This window comes from Triticum aestivum, chromosome 4D, assembly GCF_018294505.1.
Source record: "Triticum aestivum cultivar Chinese Spring chromosome 4D, IWGSC CS RefSeq v2.1, whole genome shotgun sequence".
Classification (NCBI taxonomy): domain Eukaryota; kingdom Viridiplantae; phylum Streptophyta; class Magnoliopsida; order Poales; family Poaceae; genus Triticum; species Triticum aestivum.
The window spans coordinates 261,454,519-261,475,280 of NC_057805.1; the positions used below are offsets into that span (position 1 = coordinate 261,454,519).

Genomic DNA, 20,762 nt, shown 5'->3' on the forward strand with positions numbered 1-20,762 from the left:
TAGGGTTCGTCGAGGAGAGGGGAGGGGAATGGAATGGGGAAATTTTGGGGAGTGGGAGGGGAGGGGAGTGGGATCCCGCGTGTTTAGTGGGAGAGGGGTGGTGGATCCCGCATGGTAGTGGGAGAGAAGTGGTGGGAAATTTTGGTGGGGTGGGAGGGAAATTTTCACAAGTTTTTAGAGGTTTTGAGGCAGAAAAAATAAGGTTTTTTATAAACTTTGTAGAAATAATTGTTAAAATCATACCGAATAGCTCAAGAAAACGTCAGTATTGCAAGTTTAGTATTTTTGCTAGTTGGTAGGCCACATTTGATGATGTGACGCGGAGGTCTCACATTTTTTTGGTTTTTTTTGAATTTTTTACGGTGTTTTCAAAAACCGGCCGATTTCGTCACGGCAGCCGTCCATGGCTAGGGTTTGAGTCATGCAAATCTATTGTCGAATCTCTGATGAAATGCCTACCTGTGAAGCTAAAAAGGATTTTTAGCGAAAATAATGGGCAAGCTATGGAGGACCCGCGGTTCAAATTCCAGACGGTTCCAATTGAATCGGCCGAAGGTTGTCTGAATGGCCAGGAGTAGCACGAGGGTCGGAAAAGCATGATTTTTGGCGACCGTCCGTAAAATAGGGTCTACTTTGAGATAGACATGGAATGGCGCCGTTTGGGGTGACCCTCCTTGTAGCCGCTTCACGAAAAACGTATGTTTTTAGCATTCCAAAAATGAAAAACGGTTTTTTTGTGAAACAAGTTGAAACCTAGCTTTGGCAACATTGTTTGCCATCACAAAACGGAGGCATGCACCAAATTTGGGCATATTATCACAAACTATTCAATGAATGCGGCCATATCATTGCTAGTTTGGCATGAAAGCCATGAATCTTCGTTCATGGTAGGTCGTTTTTTAGAACACCTTTTCATAAAAACACCGGTATTGCAAGTTTACTATTTTTGCTAGTTGGTAGGCCACATTTGATGATATGACATGGAGGTCTCCCATTTTTTGGTTTTTTTTTGAATTTTTTACGGTGTTTTCAAAAACCGGCCGATTTCGTCGTGGCGGCCGTCCGTGGCTAGGCTTTGAGTCGTGCCAATCTGTTGTCGATTCTTTGATGAAAGGCCTACCTGTGAAGCTAAAAAGGATTTTTAGCGAAAATAACGGGCAAGCTATGGAGGACCCGCAGTTCAAATTCCAGCCGGTTCTAGCTGAATCGGCCGAAGGTTGTCTGAATGGCCGGGAGTAGCTACGAGGGTCGGAAAAGCATGATTTTTGGCGACCGTCCGTAAAATAGGGTCTACTTTGAGATAGACATGGAATGGCGCCGTTTGGGGTGCCCTCCTTGTAGCCGCTTGACGAAAAACGCATGTTTTTAGCATTCAAAAAATGAAAAACCGTTTTTTTTTGTGAAACAAGTTGGAACCTAGCTTTGGCAACATTGTTTGCCATCATAAGACGGAGGCATGCGCCAAATTTGGGCATATTATCACAAACTATTCAACGAATGCGGCCATATCATTGCTAGTTTGGCTTGAAAGCCATGAATCTTCGTTCATGGTAGGTCGTTTTTGAGAACACCTTTTCAAAAAAAAACACCGGTATTGCAAGTTTAGTATTTTTGCTAGTTGGTAGGCCACATTTGATGATGTGACGCGGAGGTCTCCCATTTTTTAATTTTTATTTTATTTTTTACGGTGTTTTAAAAAACCGGCCAATTTCCTCGCAGTGGCCATCTGTGGCTAGGGTTTGAGTCATGTTTTTAGCATTCAAAAAATGAAACTTATATTGTTTCATACATGAGCATGCACAAAAACCCATAATTTTATCTTTCATCCATAAGCATGCATAAAAAATTTCAATTCCCATCAATTACCAAACTGAATATTCATAATTAAGAAACTGACATGTTTAGATGACACTGTCATACAGCATCCATGAGCATGCACAAAATTAAACTTGACATACTTAACATTGACATGTTTAGATTACACTAACAAGCTTAAACCTAACATGCTTAACATTGCCACTTCATTTCTTAACATCTTCACTTGATCTCCTCCTTCTTCTCCTTCATCAACCTGATGCGCTCAGAGTGGCGAATCCCAACGCGGATGTACTCCTCTACCACAATTGGCATGGTCCCGTCGCCAAGCTATGGGATTGCAGGCGCCACCACCATCACGAGGTCATTGTTAGGCACCACCATTGCGAGGTCATCATTAGGTACCACAATCGCGAGGTCGTCGTTAGCCACCATAGCAAGGTTGTCGTCCGCCACCACCATAGCAGGGTCGTCGTTAGCCACCACCATAGCAAGGTCATCATCCGCCACCACCATAGCAGGGTCCTCGTCAGCCACCATCACAGCAAGGTCGTTGTCAGCCAGAATAGGCTGCTCCTCGTCATCCCCGCTCTGCTCCTCGTCATCCCTGCTCTGCTCCTCGTCATCCCCGCTGCTGCTCCCATTGCCTGGCCAAATGCAACAAAGTGCGAACATGGTGTTGTCATCGTGCTGGTAGAGGAAGCCAAAAGGACAGGAAGAAGAGAGGCAGAGAGCTTACTGGCATCGTCGTCGTGCTGGTAGTACATGCGGTACATGGTGTTGTCGAACATCTTCACGGTGAACATGGCGTCGTCGTCGTAGCGGAAGACAAGGAAGTGCCCGAGCTGCAGCTCATGGGCGCGGGCGAAATGATCCCAGCCGGGCCCTAGGTACATGTGGCCTTCGCCGTCGAACACCACCAACACGTCCCACAGCCTGCGAAGCCCGCTGTCGGCCTCCCGCAGCTTCACTTTGTGGGGCTCACGGCCAGCGAGCATCTTTGCAAACTTGTCAGGCAGCCTCTGCAGCGAGGGTCAAGTAGTGGTTAATTGTGCCAATCAAGCACTAGACAGCAGAGTGATGATAAAGAGATGAGTGATGATAAATATACCTGCCTATTGCAAGATTTCTCAATTACGATCTCGAAGAACTCGAAACCTTCCAAGCCAGCCATCTCACTTCTCTGAAAAGCAGCATTGTAATTAAACAACAAGTTACCATAAACAGGACTGGACATAGTTGGAACAGAACCAAGTTTATGATGGCAAAAGTGAGAAAAAAAGCAATGCACTTGTGGATATTTATGATAGCAAAAGTGAGAAAAAAACAATGCACTTGTGAACACTTGGAATACTACTACTCTATCTTTGCCAGAGCCTCAATTTGGAATACTACTACTCTATCTACAATGGACCATATCTGCCCATGTGCCCATGTCTGCTATAAATGGCAAACACAGCATCAGGATCATATCTACTATAAATGGACCATATCTACAATGAACCATATCTACTATAAATGGACTGAACCCTAGATTCTCAATTTAAACACACCTACCCAATATAGTCATGTACAAAACTGAACAGCTTTATAGTCGTCGATATGCGCATGAAGGCTATTGGCTTAACAACGATATGCACAAAACTGAATTTAACACTAGAATTTCAGAGATTCAGAGCTATTTGCTTAATTTGCTTTGCTAGGGTTTATATAGCCAAAGGCCACTGGAGGCTAGATCCCCTACAAGTTTAACTGCTCCAGTGTGCCGCTGCATCTTTTTAGACAAATATAAACATGTTTATTTTAAAAACAAACAAAAAAAATTGGAACCTTCATTCCATTTTAACAAAAACATTGTCAGTGACTTTAAGATGAAGAGTTTGTACTTAACCAAACTGTTGATTTCGTTCATCACCGAACTCTAGTCCCTTGAAATCAACCATGGAAACTGAGCCAGCATTACTACATATATACTGGATTCTGCAGCTAAGCTTAAGGATACAAAATTAATTGCCATCAAATCAAACAATTATCTGATCAGCGGCAAATCCAAATACTAGATGGAAATGGTCCAGAATAACACCTGCAAGATAGACTATTTAAGCCGACTTAACACCACGGAGCAGCAACACTAGACTAGTAACAGAATGCATGCATGCACTAGCTGCAGTTGAGTTCAGAATGACTTGTTGCTAAATCATGCATGAACACCGCATTCAGAACACCGCATGAATGACTTGTTGGCTTAAAACTGAATAGCTTTATAATCTCTGAAAGAAAATTAAGCCAATAGCGAAAGCAAATCAAAGAACATGGGGGGAACAGAACGGGCCTGGGGGGACGGCGACTGCTTGAGCTTGTTGGCCTTGTCGGTGTCGTGTAGGCCTCCTCTTGATCTCGTGGATCTACTTCGGCAACAATAGGAATAGGAAGAGGAACCCTAATCAGCATGCGCCACAGAACCCTAATCTAATCAATAGGAAGAGGAACAGGAAGGACTCGGCAGATTCATACCTTAGGAGGCCGTCGTCGTCGCCGTCGATGGAGGAGTGGGTCGAGAGGGAGGTCATCGCCGTCGATGGAGGAGAAGGGGATGCCGGCGACGGAGAGGAGGAGTGGGTCGAGTGGATAATGGAGAGGAGGAGCGGGTCAAGTGGAGAGGAGGAGTGGGGAAAAGAGTGGGTCCACTTGTCAGCGAGTTATGTATTTGATATATTGAAAAGGGTTGGCATACAGTACAAAACCAACAGCCTCTAACTAGCCTAGTGGTAGAAAACAGTGGAATAAGCGGCAGGTCGTGGGTTCGAGCCCAATATTTTTTGGTAGCTCAGGGGGAAAAGGGCCGAGTGGGTAGAGTAGCAAAATGGCCCACTTGTCAGCGAGTGGGTCGAGTGGCCCACTTGTCAGCGAGGTCTGTGTTTGATACTTGACTGGTTTGATGATTTGAAAAGAGATGGCATAGAGTGGAAGACCAGTAGCCTCTTCCTAGCCCAGTGGTAGAAACACAGTGAAACGAGCGCACGGTCGTGGGTTCGAGTCCCCTCTCGCGCATATTTTTCTGCTCACAATGAAAAACAAAAACAGTTCTGACCAAAACTAAGATAGTATGAAAAACAGCTCTGAAAACAACTTCTGAAAAATATTTTGCATTACAAGACAACATTTTGCTCCTGTAATCTTCATCACATCATTATCTGACCAAAACAAAAACAACAGTTCTGACCAAAAACTAAGAAAATGGCACCAAAACTACATCACTATCTGCATTGTATCTTCATCACATCATTTTGCACCAAAACATAATTTGGCATTATATCTACAACCATAAGTATCATTCATTGAAGAAATTTTCATCATTTCTGCCCAGATATCATAACAATAAGCATCCAAAATGCACCAGCATCATAACAATCACAACAAGTGTTTTGCATCCAAAATGTTGATGCTTACAAAATACTACAACCATCAGGATCACATCAAATGCTTACAACCATCAGGAAATCAAATGTTTTGCATTTTGCATCAAATACTACAACCAACATTTTGTCACAGGATCACACCACTACATCCATCAGGATCTTCAAGCATTTTGCTACCTGGAGATAATTATAGTACATTAGGATCACCATGCATATGCACAAGAAGGAAAACTACAAAGAATTACAAGGAAAACTACAGAGAGTTAGAAGGATCACCAAGGAGACAAAATTTACCTTCATGTCCATTTGCTACTCATCGTCGTCGATACGAAAACAAGGAACTCTATGCCCACTCCTGTTTTCCTCATCATCACTACAATATTGCAGCATAGTATGATCAGCCCTGTTTTCTTCATCCTCGCTCTCATATCCATCCGCTACCACCTTTCTTCTTTTCTTGATGCCTTCAACTGTTGCAGCATCAACGAGCACACGTTCCCGGTCCCTTCGCACTCTGCTTTGCACCACAACTTCCATAGAGTCATCATCAGCTTGCAACGGAACTTCCGTAGAGTCATCATCCTGGTATGTTAGTCCACCACCACCGGGGCCCTTTTCCACTTCAGTTTCAGTCACACTCCACAAGTGTCTGTGCACAAAGTTTTGCACAACTCGCCATTTTCCATGCAAAAGAGTGTCTGGCAGATAAAACACCATTGTTGCTTGTGTTGTTAGAATAAAGGGATCACTCTTATACCAGCACCTTGCAGTGTTGATGCTTTTGAAGTGGCCATCATATTTGACAAAAGAGTCTCTCTTCTTCTTGCTACCAAGCTCAAACCAGTCACAGCGAAATAAGACAACCGAGCGATGGATGCCTCCACTAGAGTTGTACTGCAACTCTACGATGCTTCTCAACTAACCATAGAAGTCAATGATCTCACGATCATGTGACCCCTCAGTGACGATTCCACTATTCTGTGTCTTCCTTTTTTCCTCGCGGTCAACGGTGTGGTACCGGACACCGTCAGCAATGCATGCTGAATACACTCTCACTTGCTTATCCGGTAAGCATGCCAAAGCAAATAGATCATCACTGACCTTCTTCTCCGCATGCAACTTTCCAATCTGCACAAATAAAACATTTAGCAAACAATGGTATTTAACAGTTGATGAATAACACAGAAAACATCAAACATGTGGCTAAAGATCTCACATGATTCTTAAACCAATTAGCAAACCCCTTGGCAACCCTTTTATCAACATGGATCTTGCTTTCTTCCTGATTTAACTCTTCCTTGCATTTCCTACAATGCAAACAAAACACGTGAATTAAAACATTAGGCCGGTGCCAACCCAAGCAAAAATATATATATAATGAGTGCACAAGATATAACGTACTCGATATATGGTAGAACCTCGGCACAATTGCTGAGCACATACCAACCCATCTTGTCATACTCATCACCAGCCTCCAAGTATTGTGAGGCTCCAAGAAAGTTCACACCATGGTTGAAAACAGAGACATCACCGCTTTGCGAATCAGACCGCTCTCTATTTCTGCCCGGCCGGTTCCATCTTGTTTCCACATCGCCAAAGTATCTAGAGCAAAAAGTCAAGCACTCGTCAATGACATATGCTTCAGAAATAGAACCTTCAGGTCTTGCCGTGTTTCGCACATAACGCTTACAAGTAAGCAGCCTTCTTTCGATTGGGTACATCCAACCGTATTGCACAGGGCCTCTAAGCATTGCCTCTTCTGGTAAGTGCACCGCCAAATGGACCATCACGGTGAAGAAAGTTGGAGGGAAAATCATCTCGAGCTTGCATAGAATAATTGGGATTTCTTTTTCAAGTCTTTCCAGGACAGTTAACTTGAGTGTTTTGCAGCACAGTTCTCTAAAGAAATTTCCCAGCTCAGCAACCGCTTCATATATATCCTTGTCCATGATTCCTCAGAGGCCCGCCGGTAAAATCCTTTGGAGGAGGATGTGACAATCATGGGTTTTCAGTACTGAAAGCTTGAATCCATCAGAAGTAACACACTTTGCTAGGTTAGGAGCATAACCATCTGGAAATTTCACTGCTCTTAGGAATTCACAGAATGCAAGCTTTTGTTCTTTACTCATTGTATACCATGCTCGTGGCATTTCAAATGAATCTTCATCTTCATTGTGCTGTAGATGCAAATCTTCTCTTATGCCCATGTCCTCCAAATCAAGCCTAGAACTAACTATGTCCTTTGTCTTTCCTTCAATGTCCAGAAATGTCCCTAGCAGATTCTCGCATATGTTTTTCTCAATGTGCATTACATCGAGATTATGCCTTAATTTCATATCAGCCCAGTATGGCAGGTCCCACAAACAAGACCTCCGGTCCCAACATTGACCTTCCTCACGCTTTCTTTTCTTCGCAAGCTTTCCTGGTCTCACATCTTTCACCTTTTCAAGTTGCTGCTCCAGCTCTTCTTTAGTGAATTCAGCGGGCTTGTCACGGGTTTCATTCTCACCATTAAAATATTTGCTTCTTCGCTAGCGATGGTTTCGGGGAAGAAAGCGGCGGTGCCCAATATAGCAGATCTTGCTCCTTATTCTCTTTGAGCAAGGGTCTTTGTCACAATGGACACAGGCCTTATAACCCACTGTGATCCTCCCAGACAGAGTGTGCAGAGCCGGGAAATCATGGATGGACCATATGATTGCAGCACGTAGATTGAACTTTTCTTCCGGACTCAAGGCATCGTATGTAGGTACACCAGTCCAGAGCTGGAGCAGTTCTTCTACGAGGGGCTCCATAAAGACATCAAAATCCTTTCCTGGAGACTCTGGACCAAGGATAAGCAATGACATCATGAAGTTGGACTAATCCATGCATGCCCATGGTGGCAGGTTGTACGGCACCACAAAAACTGGCCGCATGCTATAAGACGTGCTCATGTTCCCAAACGGATTAAACCCATCTGTGGCAATGCCAAGTTTTATGTTCCTTGGATCTGCAGCAAAATCTACATATATACTGTCAAACTCTTTCAATGCCTCTCTGTCCGCTGGATGGCTCAGCTCATTGTCCACAGGTTGCCGCTTCAGCTTGTGCCATTGTACCTCCAGCGATGATTTCTTCGAGATAAACATCCGCTGCAGCCTTGGTATCAACGGAAAGTGCCTCAGTACCTTCTCTGGTATTGACTTCTTCCGATCAGCATCTTTCCACCTAGAGGCATTGCATTTTGGACAGTTGTCATGCTTTGTTAAATCCTTCAGAAACAAGACACAGTTATTTAGGCACACATGTATTGAAACATAACCTAGCCCCAGCCTGCGGATTATGCTCAATGCTTCATCATAAGATCTGGGAACACAGCTATCAGGTAATTGCAAGCTCAAAAGGCGGAGTATTGCATTGAATGCAGCATTGCTAATCCGGTAGAAAGACTTGATGTGGAGTAACTTCACGGTGAAGGTAAATCTTGAAAATTTACCCCCTTCATGAGCTACGTGCTTCGCCTCCTCTAACACCTCAGCAAACAACAACTTCTCTCCATCAGCACGATCTTCAGCATCGTACAAATCCTTCAGTAGGTCAGGAATCCTATCATCTTCATGCCCATCCTCTTCCTCCAAACCAGCATTATCTCGCAAAACCTTTTCCATGAAATCAATGCCAGCATCACCACCACCCATCATATGAGGGGCCTGTGTATCAGCTTCAAAATGTTGAGGTTGTCCGTCTAAAGGTTCCCCATGATATATCCATCTATCACATGTGCTGGACATCCCATTAAGAAGCAGATGATCTTCCACTCTTCCTTGAGCCATTCTTGAACGGTTGAGGCATTCGCAGCATGGGCAAAGAATGTGAGCATCTTTGGCAAAATTTGCCCGAACAAATGCCATGAAATCATCAACTCATTCCATATGTTCTTTCGAAAACTTTCTAACTCCTTCTAATCCAGCTTCTGTCCATTTGCCAAAGACAACAAATTGTTGCAACTTAGGAAATCAATCTAAGTGCATCAACATTAATTAATGAAAATGGATGGCAGTAATGGCACCCGACTTTATATGGTAACTGCCTAACCACAACATTCAACTATTTCCAATTTCTCACTACTTTAGTCCAGTCCACATGGTTTACTGATTTCACATGGGAGCAATAAAAAGCAGTTCACAGGAATTACGGATTTCACATGGGAGAAAAGAAAAGCTAACAAAAACCTGCTGGTTCACAAAAAAACAGAGGTGGTTTACAAAGAACTAATGTGGTTAAACCACCAACAATAACAACATATGCTACCACAAAGAACTATTGTGGTTAAACCACCAACAATAACAACACTGCAAATTTACATGAATGACATTTCCAAGATTGCATCAAATCTACATCAATGAGATTTTTCCAAGTTTCCATCAAGTCTACATCAATATTGATGTTTTTAACAGATTTGAGGCTAAAATTTCAGAGGTGTAACATCAAATCTACATCAACTCCCTTCATATTTTCCAAGTTTACATCAAACCTACATAAACCTGAGGCTGGAACTTCAGAGGTGCAGATTCATTATTCATACAACAACACACACACACACACACATTATGACATCCACAAAAATAGTTACATTGCCCAATGCTCACAAATTCAGACCAGACAAATTCAGTTCAAAGTTCTGGACAGTCCAAAGTTCTCTACATTCCTATGATCAGATCAGACAAATTAAGAGTTATCTACCTAGAAACAAGATCAACGGGAGAGGAGAGGGGTGCATACCGGGAGGTGTGCTTGCGGCGGTGGCGAGTCCGCCATGCTCGACGAGCCTGCCCTATCGTGGGCGAGGTCATCGTTCATTCCCCCGCCCCCACCACCGCTGGTCGCCCACGCCCCTGCTTCGCCTCCACGCCCACGCCCCCGCCTCGCCTCCGCCCCCGCTGGTTGCTTCCACTGCCGGCCCCGCCTCCGCCCCTGCTAGTTGCTTCCACCGTGAGGTCGTCGGCGAGGTCACCTGTGGCGAGGTTGTGGGCAAGGCGAGCGGCACCTGCTGGTCGCTTCAGACGCCGCCCGCCGGCCCCGCCCTCGTCCGCCGGCCCCTACTGGTTGCTTCCGCCCGCTGCCCGCCGCCACCTGGTCGGAAGACCTAGAAATATTTGCTAAGTGTTGGCTCTGTCCGATCCTGGGAATAGGTCCCACTTGTCAATGACTTAGATTTGGCAAGAGACAACCGCTGTTGTATATAATATACAGAGCCATTCCGCTAGATGGGTAGCAACCCCTCTCTAGCCCAGTGGTAGCGAACAAGTTAAACCAGCACGAGGTCGTGGGTTCGAGTCCCCCCTCGCGCAACTTTTTTATTAACAAATTTAGGCCTCGGTCTCGACTGTCAAGTGGGTCCCTCCTGTAAATGAGCTCTCGTTGAATATACACATGTAAGCGAAAATGAAAACTAAGCACTCCACATAGGCGAGACTGCTGAGGTGGCTGCCTAATCATACAACTGCATTAAAACTCAAGTGTAATGACCATTCATATTGGTCGTAATTTGCTAGAAATGAGGCACGAACCAGGGCTGCCCGCTTTACGACCATTTCCTCTAATGAAATTACGACCTTTCTGATCAGAATGGTCGTTATGGTTTACGGTCTAGAGCCCCCCGAACAGCTTTTGACCAATTGGTCTCAAATGGTCATAAATTTATGACCAATTCTTCCAGGGTCACTGACAGAAGGTCACAAGTTGACATATTTCTTGTAGTGTATGTTGTATTTCCTCTAGTGGTGTTATGTGAACGTCGACTACATGACACTTCACCTTTATTTGGGCCTAGAGGAAGGCATTGGGAAGTAATAAGTAGATGATGGGTTGCTAGAGTGACAGAAGCTTAAACCCTAGTTTATGCGTTGCTTCGTAAGGGGCTGATTTGGATCCATATGTTTCATGCTATGGTTAGGTTTACCTTAATACTTCTTGTGTAGTTGCGGATGCTTGCAAGAGGGGTTAATCATAACTGGGATGCTTGTCCAAGGAAGGGCAGCACCCAAGCACCGGTCCACCCACATATCAAATTATCAAAGTAACGAACGCGAATCATATGACCATGATGAAAATTAGCTTGACGATAATTCCCATGTGTCCTCGGGAGCGTTTTCCTTTATATAAGAGTTTGTCCAAGCTTGTCCTTTCCTACAAAAAGGATTGGGCCACCTTTCTGCACCTTATTTACTTTTATTACTTGTTCCCCGTTACAAATTACCTTATCACAAAACTATCTGTTACCGATAATTTCAGTGCTTGCAGAGAATACCTTACTGAAAACCGCTAGTCATTTCCTTCTGCTCCTCGTTGGGTTCGACACTCTTACTTATCGAAAGGACTACGATAGATCCCCTATACTTGTGGGTCATCAGTGATGCATAGAAACGAGCGGGGAGAGTGTGTCCACGTACCCGCATAGACCGAAAGCGGAAGCATTTAGTAACGCGGTTGATGTAGTTGAACGTCTTCGCGATCCAACCGATCAAGTACCAAACGCACGGCACCTCCACGATCTGCACACGTTCAGCTCGGTGACGTCCCTCGTACTCTTGATCCAGCTGAGGCCGAGGGAGATTTTCGTCAGCATGACGACGTGATGATGAAGTTACCGACACAGGGCTTCGCCTAAGCACTAGAACGATATGACCGAGGTGGAAATCTGTGGAGGGGGGCACCGCACACGGCTAAGACAACTGTCAACTTGTGTGTCTATGGGGTGCCCTCCTCCCCCGTATATAAAGGAGTGGAGGAGGGGAGGGCCGGCCCTCTCTATGGCGCGCCCAAGGGGGGAGTCCTACTCCTAGTAGGAGTAGGTTTCCCCCCTTCCCTAGTTGGAGTAGGAGAAGAAGGAAGAGGGAGAAGGAGAGAAGGAAAGGGGGGCTGGCCCCCTCCCCAATTCGGATTGGGCTTGGGGGGCGCGCCCCCCACTTGACCGCCTCCTCCTCTCTCCCACCATGGCCCATTAAGGCCCATTGACTCCCCGGGGGGTTCCGGTAACCCCCCGGTACTCCGGTAACTGCCCAAACTTATTCGAAACCATTCCGGTGTCCAAACATAGCCTTCCAATATATCAATCTTTATGTCTCGACCATTTAGAGACTCCTCATCATGTCCGTGATCACATCCGGGACTCCAAACTACCTTCGGTACATCAAAACACATAAAATTGTAATACCGATCGTCAGGGAACGTTAAGCGTGCGGACCCTACGGGTTCGAGAACTATGTAGACATGACCGAGACTCACTTCTGGTCAATAACCAATAGCGGAACCTGGATGCTCATATTGGTTCCTACATATTCTACGAAGATCTTTATCGGTCAAACCGCATAACAACATACGTTGTTCCCTTTGTCATCGGTATGTTACTTGCCCGAGATTCGATCGTCGGTATCTTAATACCTAGTTAAATCTCGTTACCGGCAAGTTTGTTTACACATTCCGTAATGCATCATCCCGTAACTAACTCATTAGTCACATTGCTTGCAAGGCTTATAGTGATGTGCATTACCGAGAGGGCCCAGAGATACCTCTCGGACAATCAGAGTGACAAATCCTAATCTCGATTTATGCCAACTCAACAAACACCATCGGAGACACCTGTAGAGCATCTTTATAATCACCCAGTTACGTTGTGACGTTTGATAGCACACTAAGTGTTCCTCCGGTATTCGGAAGTTGCATAATCTCATAGTCATATGAACATGTATAAGTTATGAAGAAAGCAATAGCAATAAACTAAACGATCATAGTGCTAAGCTAACGGATGGGTCAAGTCAATCACATCATTCTCTAATGATGTGATCCCGTTCATCAAATGACAACTCATGTCTATGGCTAGGAAACTTAACCATCTTTGATTAACGAGCTAGTCAAGTAGAGGCATACTAGTGACACTATGTTTGTCTATGTATTCACACATGTACTAAGTTTCCGGTTAATACAATTCTAGCATGAATAATAAACATTTATCATGATATAAGGAAATATAAATAACAACTTTATTATTGCCTCTAGGGCATATTTCCTTCAGGATTCCCGAAGAACATGATGAAATCACAAGGGGAAACGAAAGGAAACACTCAAATCCACGAGAAACGGTCACACATGTGCTAGATCCATGAACACAAGGAGGGATACATGATTCAAATCCAACAAAGGACGATATAAATGCTAGCAAGTTCTTCCCAATCCGTGATGAGATCGGGGCTTGAATCCATGAGGGGATCTTCCCTAGACGGGGTCTTGAATCCACTTAGGGGATCTTCTCCTAGGAGGCCTCGGTCTCCAATGGAGTATGTATCAAGTGGATGAGCAAAGCTCTATCTCTAAAATGAGCTAAACCAATGCTAACCCTAGAACGTTGGAGAAGGAGTATATATAGTCTAGGGGGGCGAAGGGGTACATGGGCCTCAGCCCAGAGTCACTGCACGCACGCAGGCCGGAAGTTCCGGGCAGGGCCGGAAGGTCCGAGGTCCGAAAGTTCTGTGCAGGTTCTGGCCAAGGGTCCGGCTTAACAGAGAGTTGCACAGTCGGCGCTGGTCTGGTTTTTTTAGGGCTGGAAGTTTCGGGCAGGCAGGAGGTTCTGTGCGAGGTTCCGGGCGTGTTCCGTGCTGGACAGAGAGTTGGCACGTCCGGGCGTCATCTGTAGTGTTGAGGGCCGGAGGTTCTGGGATGGCCGGAAGGTCCGGGGGACGGAGGTTCCGGGCTGTGGCTGGAAGGTCCGGGGGGCGAAGGTTCCGGGCTATGGCCGGAAGTTCCGGGCTTGGCAAAAACTCTGCATAAGTCTTGATGCTGGCCGTTCTTCCTCCTTCTGTCCATGGTTCCTGAGCACATGTAGTGTCTTTGCATTAGGTAGCAACCATGTCTCGCATGAATGAAAAGGAAAAGGACTTAGGAACGGGTTCACCTTGTGTCCAATGGCGTATGCTTGAGGTCTAGGTCTCGTCGTATGTCCACTTCGGGCTTGGGGAGTAGTCGTGGTGTACATGGGGATGATCGTAGGATGCTCCGCGATAGTGAGCTTCTAAAACAGACTACTGACTACACAACGCATGCAACATTCTACCTACTAAAATAGTATGACTTGAAGCTAGGGCTATTTGTCATCCTATCTTGCAAAATCTACATCAATCAAATAAAGAAGCACAAGAGGACAATGATGTGCCATCTAATGCTAGAAAATTATGTAACACCGACCATCAGGGATAAGTTATTTGAGAGTTCATCTTCCCAATTAGTTGAGACCTCCACTATCAGATTCATCGGCGCAACACATCAGTGCTTCATCCTGAGGACCATGAAGGTGTGAGCCCCATGAGAAGGCATGGGCCATAGGATGCTTTGGGACCTGGTTATCTACCCAACCGAAGCTTCCCATCAATGCGCATCTCATGACCAAATTTGTTAGGAACCAACTATTAATAGAAGATTGGAGGGTTCCATGTTTATCGAGTGAATTAAATGGTCAAATTCAATTAATTATTCACAAATTTCCCTAAAAATTCCAGGTCGAAAGTGCAAAATTTAAGAAAATAGGTTTTCCCCATTATTTAGAAGCTAGGGTATAAATCGAAAACTTGACTTGATAGCACAATCTCTTATAAGTTCTAACTACAATGGATTAAGACATGTGGCCAATTACCAGATTGACCTATTGTTGCGGTTATGTTGTTGTCCATCCAATAGAAAAGAAAGGGCATCCTTTCTTCTGTAGGAATCTGAGAGGCACACACAAGTTGTTCCAAGTTGTCCTGACCAAAGACATAGTCACCATATATAAGACCAAAAGAAGTAGACCAACTATCTTGAGACATCCCATATTCAAATGCATATGCAGAAAGACCTACCCTGGCTACCCTGCAACCAATTCATCTCCTAGCACTGGATAGGAACAAAAACTTCCTATCGAAAGAGAAAGGACACAACCTCAGGCCAAACCGGTGCTCCTCGACAGAAGAAAAAAACAGGTACCTGACAAGATAAGAAAAGCAAAAAAACTACTGCGCAGATACCAAGGACACATGTAGTTCTACCCATCCCCTCAGCAGGTAAAAAGCAAGAGCAACTATTCTATCAACCTAAGACAGAGCACATAACATCCATGGGTATGTATAGACCGTACACATAGATCATATGGAGAAAATAGATGAACTGAAAAGGGAAAGTGGCTGAACCTGGATAATTGAAGCACAAAGTAGGTCAAAATATCAAAGGCAAGAGTAACCCTGCAACATAATCCCAAGTAAAATCATTAGTCGCATGAAGAGCACAAAAATATGGCCACGAATGCAAAGGGGCTAAGTAGATAGGGATAAATTGGCAACCAACTGTTGTGATCGGATCTGAGGGAGCGCAGGTGCGGTCGGAGTTCCTCGCAATAGCGGTTCTGCCGCTGCTGCATTGCACTCACAAGTTTGGGCGTACAGCCATCGGCGGCGTCGTGCCTTGGCCTTCCACTGACCGACGGATCTTGAGAGAAGACCGACGTTGTGGTGGCCAACACGGGGTCGTGGTGTTGGGGAAGCAGCCGTCGCGACCTAAGGGTGGATCTGCATCGACGATATGTTGCCTTGCTCCTCGCACTGTCGCTCACGTTCGCTGTGTCCAGGGGAGGAGATAGGGGGCGCCCTCAAACCACCTGCAAGACGGCGAAGGAAAAAGGTAAAGGGGGAAGTGAGGACTGGCGAGAACGCCTCGAAGGGGCCAAGACGAGAACGTGAGGATGGTCACTTGATCGACGATGATGAGGAGACCACGGCCGGTCTCTCCTCCCCGTGACGCTTCGGGGTGCGGGACGGAGGCGGTGAGCTCGGCAGAACAGGAGCAGCTCAACCGGAGGCGGTGAGGAGGAGGGTCCGGGTCGGTGTGAGACGGGCGGATGGGAGGCGTAGAGAATGAGCTAGGGTTAGGGGAATGAGGAGCGGAGGGGGAAGCGAGGAGATGAAGAGAGAGGACGAAGCGTTCGGTGCCTTATCGCCCCCTCTCTAATGGGACGCGAAAAGACCAAAATGCCCTCGACGGGCACCAAAAATCATAGGCGATGGCACGCCCACAGCGCCCGACGCAACTTATTCCCGCGGTCGCTCACGACCAAGCCCCACATTGTCCGGGCCCCGCTTGTCATTGCGTATGAGGGTGGTGAAACGGGGTGGGAATGAAAAGCACTATTCATTTCTAGTCACAACAGTTCGATCCAACGGCCAGGATTGATTCATCAAAAAATCTGATGGCTGGGATACGTTTGGACACACAATCTGACAGTCAAGAGAGACCATAAAAGCTTCGAAATGGGTGCTTTTGAAGGCTTTTAGAGCCAAGTATTGTTATATTGATTCATCAAAAGCCATAAAGGCTCAAAAAGCACCTATTTAGAAGTTTTTATGGCTTCTGATCAAAGTAGAAAAACTACAAAAGCAAAAGCTCAAACAAACAAGGGGCCTAAGTGATGTTTCCACAGTGCATTGTAAGCACGAATGTCATGTAGCAGCCCAGAGAGTCTGTATCAGAAGGCTGGGTTTGATGGCAGAGATTTGTTGGACCTGCCCCCTTTGGGTCTTTTTATATCGGTATATATAGATTAATGGAATGCGTTGTCTTCCCTCAAAAAGAAAATCATGAGCAGCTGCCCACTGAAACGGCAGTACCAACATGGCAGCAGTACATCTATGCCAAGTCCACCCAGTAAGGTCCAACTGAAAAAGGACTATAAATAGCTTCTTTCAGACGTTTAAACATAGCACCGAGAACAACAAATATTTGGATGGTTATTTCGATTCTACCAACAAGGCCATGACTTGAACTGTACTCTTAAGCAAGCAAGACGTGCCAACTGAATATGGGGATAACATTATACATCAAGAGATTATATTATCTTATCAATACTACTGTTGAAAACAACTCTGACATATGAAGTCCATGGCTGTCGGACCTAGAAACTCTCCTCCTTCTGGAACAGTATTGATCCAACCATGACGGCGATTCCAGTTACAGCAATCGTAAAGAGAAGTCGCCTGTGTTGTGCAGCAGGCACAGCACGCACTGGTCGTACCGGTGGAGGAGGCCGCACTTCTCTCTCTGGAATGGTTCTGGCACTGAATTTCAAACATCTGATTAGCTAAGAGGTCTACTATAGTATCTTCAAAATTCTAGCAACAATATACTTGCTTATAAAATTGAAACAAAAAAACATCAACATACAGGATCTACGAAATGGTTATCATCTTTGACTTGTAACCTAATCAAATTTTGAACTGATTTTGAATTACATTGACAAAGTATGTAAGGATCCCATCTAGGATATACTATTTGCAGATAATGGATTGCATTTAGTTTAGCAACACAAATAAAGATCACTGAAAACAAGCAGTCAATGTATGGACTGTGCAACACTAATCTTTAAATGGATCATACATCGTACAATACCCGATAACCAAAATAACAAAATTCAACAACTCCTTGGGACATTGGGAACATGTTTACCTTGATGATTCTTCAGAACCATTTGAGCTAACGTGGCACTGCATTTCGTGCCCTATCCATTCACGAAGTCTAATATAGTTCTTGCATGTTTGACAAAACTCCGTTCGGTTTCCACATACATCCTGTATCTCAAACTACTATGATCAGAACAAGTCGACATGTATCAAACAAATTCAAATAAATATGTACCTTCAAAGGTAAACAACAAACTACACCTGATGTTCATGAATATCAATTGCAGGCAATTCGTACTCACAATATGCACACGCAACCATCCTCTGTGTGCACTGCTCACTTTTATGAAGATCAAGTATCTCCGGTCGCAAGGTTTCTTTGCACAGGGAGCAATTTACCTGCATTTGATAAGATAAACTTATTGCAAATGTACAACAGAAAAAAAACAGAAGCTGTTACCAAAATCCTGGAATATGTGCATTTTGCATTAGCTCCTGGTTTCAATTGTGATAAAATTAGCATAGCAGAAGAAATGTGCTTTTCTTATTTGCAGGTACAAGAAAAGGCGAATAAGCTAAGGAGATGTGTGTCCAGTTTACAAGTACAAGAAGAAGATAACTAGCCATCATGTGCTGGAAGAAGAATATTATTTCCTATAATTTTGATTCTAACATGACTTGGTTTCTATACTTGTTGCAGCTAGTGGCTTAGACTTCATGTCACATTAGCTTCAGTTTCTTTTGGCTATGTTTTTAAACTCTGCCATGTGCTTTCTTACTCTCTACCTTAAATATCACTCGCAGCCACCAAATAAATAGTGTAATCAATAAAGTCTTCTATACACTTTAGATAAGATATAGAATATGCACCACCAAAATAGAAAAATGTAGCATAAACTACACAAAGAGAACCAACGTTATGGCATAATCTTCTGAAATACACAATGAGAACCAACAATATGGCATAATGTTTTGAAAACTCAAAACATGGCATTTAGGATCAGACTGTAAAACTCAAAACATGCATTTAGAATCAGACTGCCAACATACCGGAGCGTGATTTTCATTGTAGTGTTCTTCCATAAGCTTCCTGGGAACCATTTCTCCACAGTGCTCGCACTTTTGAAGGTTACGAGCACAGTGTACGGAATGCAAGTCGATGTTTGATGATGGAATTTCTCGTTGACTGGAGAAAAGAAGATGCAAAAACTAAAATTGTTAACCAACTTGTGACATTGTCAGACCCAAGATGGTCTGAAGACTAAATTCAAACAAGTATTCACTGAATAACAGAACTTAGCAAAAGTTGAGATTGATTGCGAGGAAGTTAGAACGAGTTCTGATACACCCAAGGGCCAACCAGGAACACTGGCAGCTAGGGTTTACCCAAATGCAACCAGAATGTCCCGGAAGGCTCTAGAATCCTGGCTTTATAGCCTTACAAGATTGTAGGAAACAAAAGAAAAGCAGATGGGGCAGTTGGCCACTGTAGCCCTTTTGCTGGAAAGCAAACAACAACACTCTGACGCCTTCCAGCCGTCCGATGAAGAATCGACGTCGTCTCGGTCATCTTCAACAGTGAAGCGGTAAGGAGGAACTATAAGACATTGGATGATACATGAACGGCCCACAGTGCTTCGTGCCAGCGGATCATGATTCAAACTTAACTGAACTAGTTCTCAATGTCGAAATCTTCTGAGAAATACCGCTAGGGTCCTGGCAGATATCAATCAAACTACAACAATAGAAGTCATAGACTGTGAAGAGCTTGATTGAGAGTTTTTCTTTTTTTGACACAAAACTGACAGTGGTAGTTAGAAGCATTCCAGATCGATAAGGTACTGATCCCATAGCTCTACCAACTAATACTAGGTTCATCCTTTATACTTGTGATTAGAATATGATGCCAAAAGCAAACAATGCATAATTAATATAAAGAAATGTATTAACAATGTCCTGGCACCAATGATCACGAATTATAATCTAATCCGTTTAATATTTTTCTCCAACTAACAATGGATTGCTTTGAAACAATAGTTGTTCAAACCTACTCCATCAGGAACCTCCGTTAAGTAGAGAAACCAAGCATCAGAGTACTTTCCCCTCCACTCAGTTGATGGTTTCTCATGGAAGTTAATATTAGCAAGTATGCCCAGGCATTGGCGGGACAAGATGGTCTAGGACATCATGCAAGATGCTACATCGGTTGCTAGTGTGACCTTTTTCAATAAGCTGCACAATGAACACATTCTCAGGAGTACCGACGGTCACCTATCCAGCCGGCTTATAACTAGCAAACGCGGAAATCACCTAGTTAGTCAAAGAAAGTCCGTTTAATCGTGTGGGCGTGTGGCACGCTCGAGTAATTAATCCAATACATAACCTCGGTCTTTCAGGACCAATCAAACCGGGTCTTCCTTAGCTCAGATCCAAAACGAAGAGAACGCACGATATGTAATCGCCCTGGTACCGACGCACGCACGCACGCACACCACCAAGGAAGAGCCGAAGAGGTAGCGGCGCGGAACGGGAACAGGGTAACCAACCAGTGGGTGCAGGTGGAGGTGGCGACGACAGCGGCGATATGAGAGCCGGCGTCTGCCATGGCGCTCGTCTTGGGGCCGGAGGGACGGATCGCGCTCTCCTGTGGCACACTCTCCTCGTTCCCGATCGGACAGGGGAGCGCTGCGGTGGTCCAGCGGGGACAGCGCGGAGCGGAGGGAGGCCTTGGCGGGTGGGTGGCCGGAGGTCTCGTGGAAGTTTGGTGGGGGGAGGAAAAAGCTGGAAAAGAGGGGAGACTCGGAGAGAGGTTGTGTGATCCGGGAAAGAGGAGAGAAAAGAGATCGGGTCTGGTCTCTGTCCGGACTCCGGAGGATGAACCCAAGCGTGGCACGCTATGTTTTTTTTTAAACGTTGGTGTTGGTAGGAGTTCTACCAAATTCATGGATCAGTAAGAGGTGAAAACGCGACCCAACTGTTGTTGGATGGTTAAAGGGACAGTAGTATCCTTAGCCTATCGGGGTTTAAATCCTGATGCTCACTTTATTTCTGGATTTATTTCAGGATTTTC

General features: G+C 44.8%; 1 protein-coding gene across 1 annotated transcript; it reads right to left on the reverse strand.

Moving 5' to 3' along the window:
- Window positions 1-16,941: 16,941 nt before the first annotated feature.
- On the reverse strand, window positions 16,942-20,544 carry LOC123097422 (XIAP-associated factor 1). Its single transcript, XM_044519135.1, has 5 exons — window positions 20,239-20,544; window positions 18,743-18,878; window positions 17,954-18,091; window positions 17,739-17,860; window positions 16,942-17,350 (listed from the first exon to the last, which is right to left on the reverse strand). The coding sequence occupies exons 1-5, from the start codon at window positions 20,295-20,297 to the stop codon at window positions 17,188-17,190; spliced, it is 618 nt and encodes a 205-aa protein (XP_044375070.1). The 5' UTR covers window positions 20,298-20,544; the 3' UTR covers window positions 16,942-17,187.
- Between the last annotated feature and the right edge of the window lie 218 nt (window positions 20,545-20,762).

Coding starts and splice junctions, on each gene's coding strand:
- LOC123097422 (XM_044519135.1), bottom strand. CDS start 20,297: ATGGCAGACGCCGGCTCTCATATCGCCGCTGTCGTCGCCACCTCCACC. Junction 18,879..20,238: donor ACCTCCACCTGCACCCACTG/GTTGGTTACCCT, acceptor TCTTTTCTCCAG/TCAACGAGAAATTCCATCAT. Junction 17,861..17,953: donor TTGATATTCATGAACATCAG/GTGTAGTTTGTT, acceptor TTTGAGATACAG/GATGTATGTGGAAACCGAAC.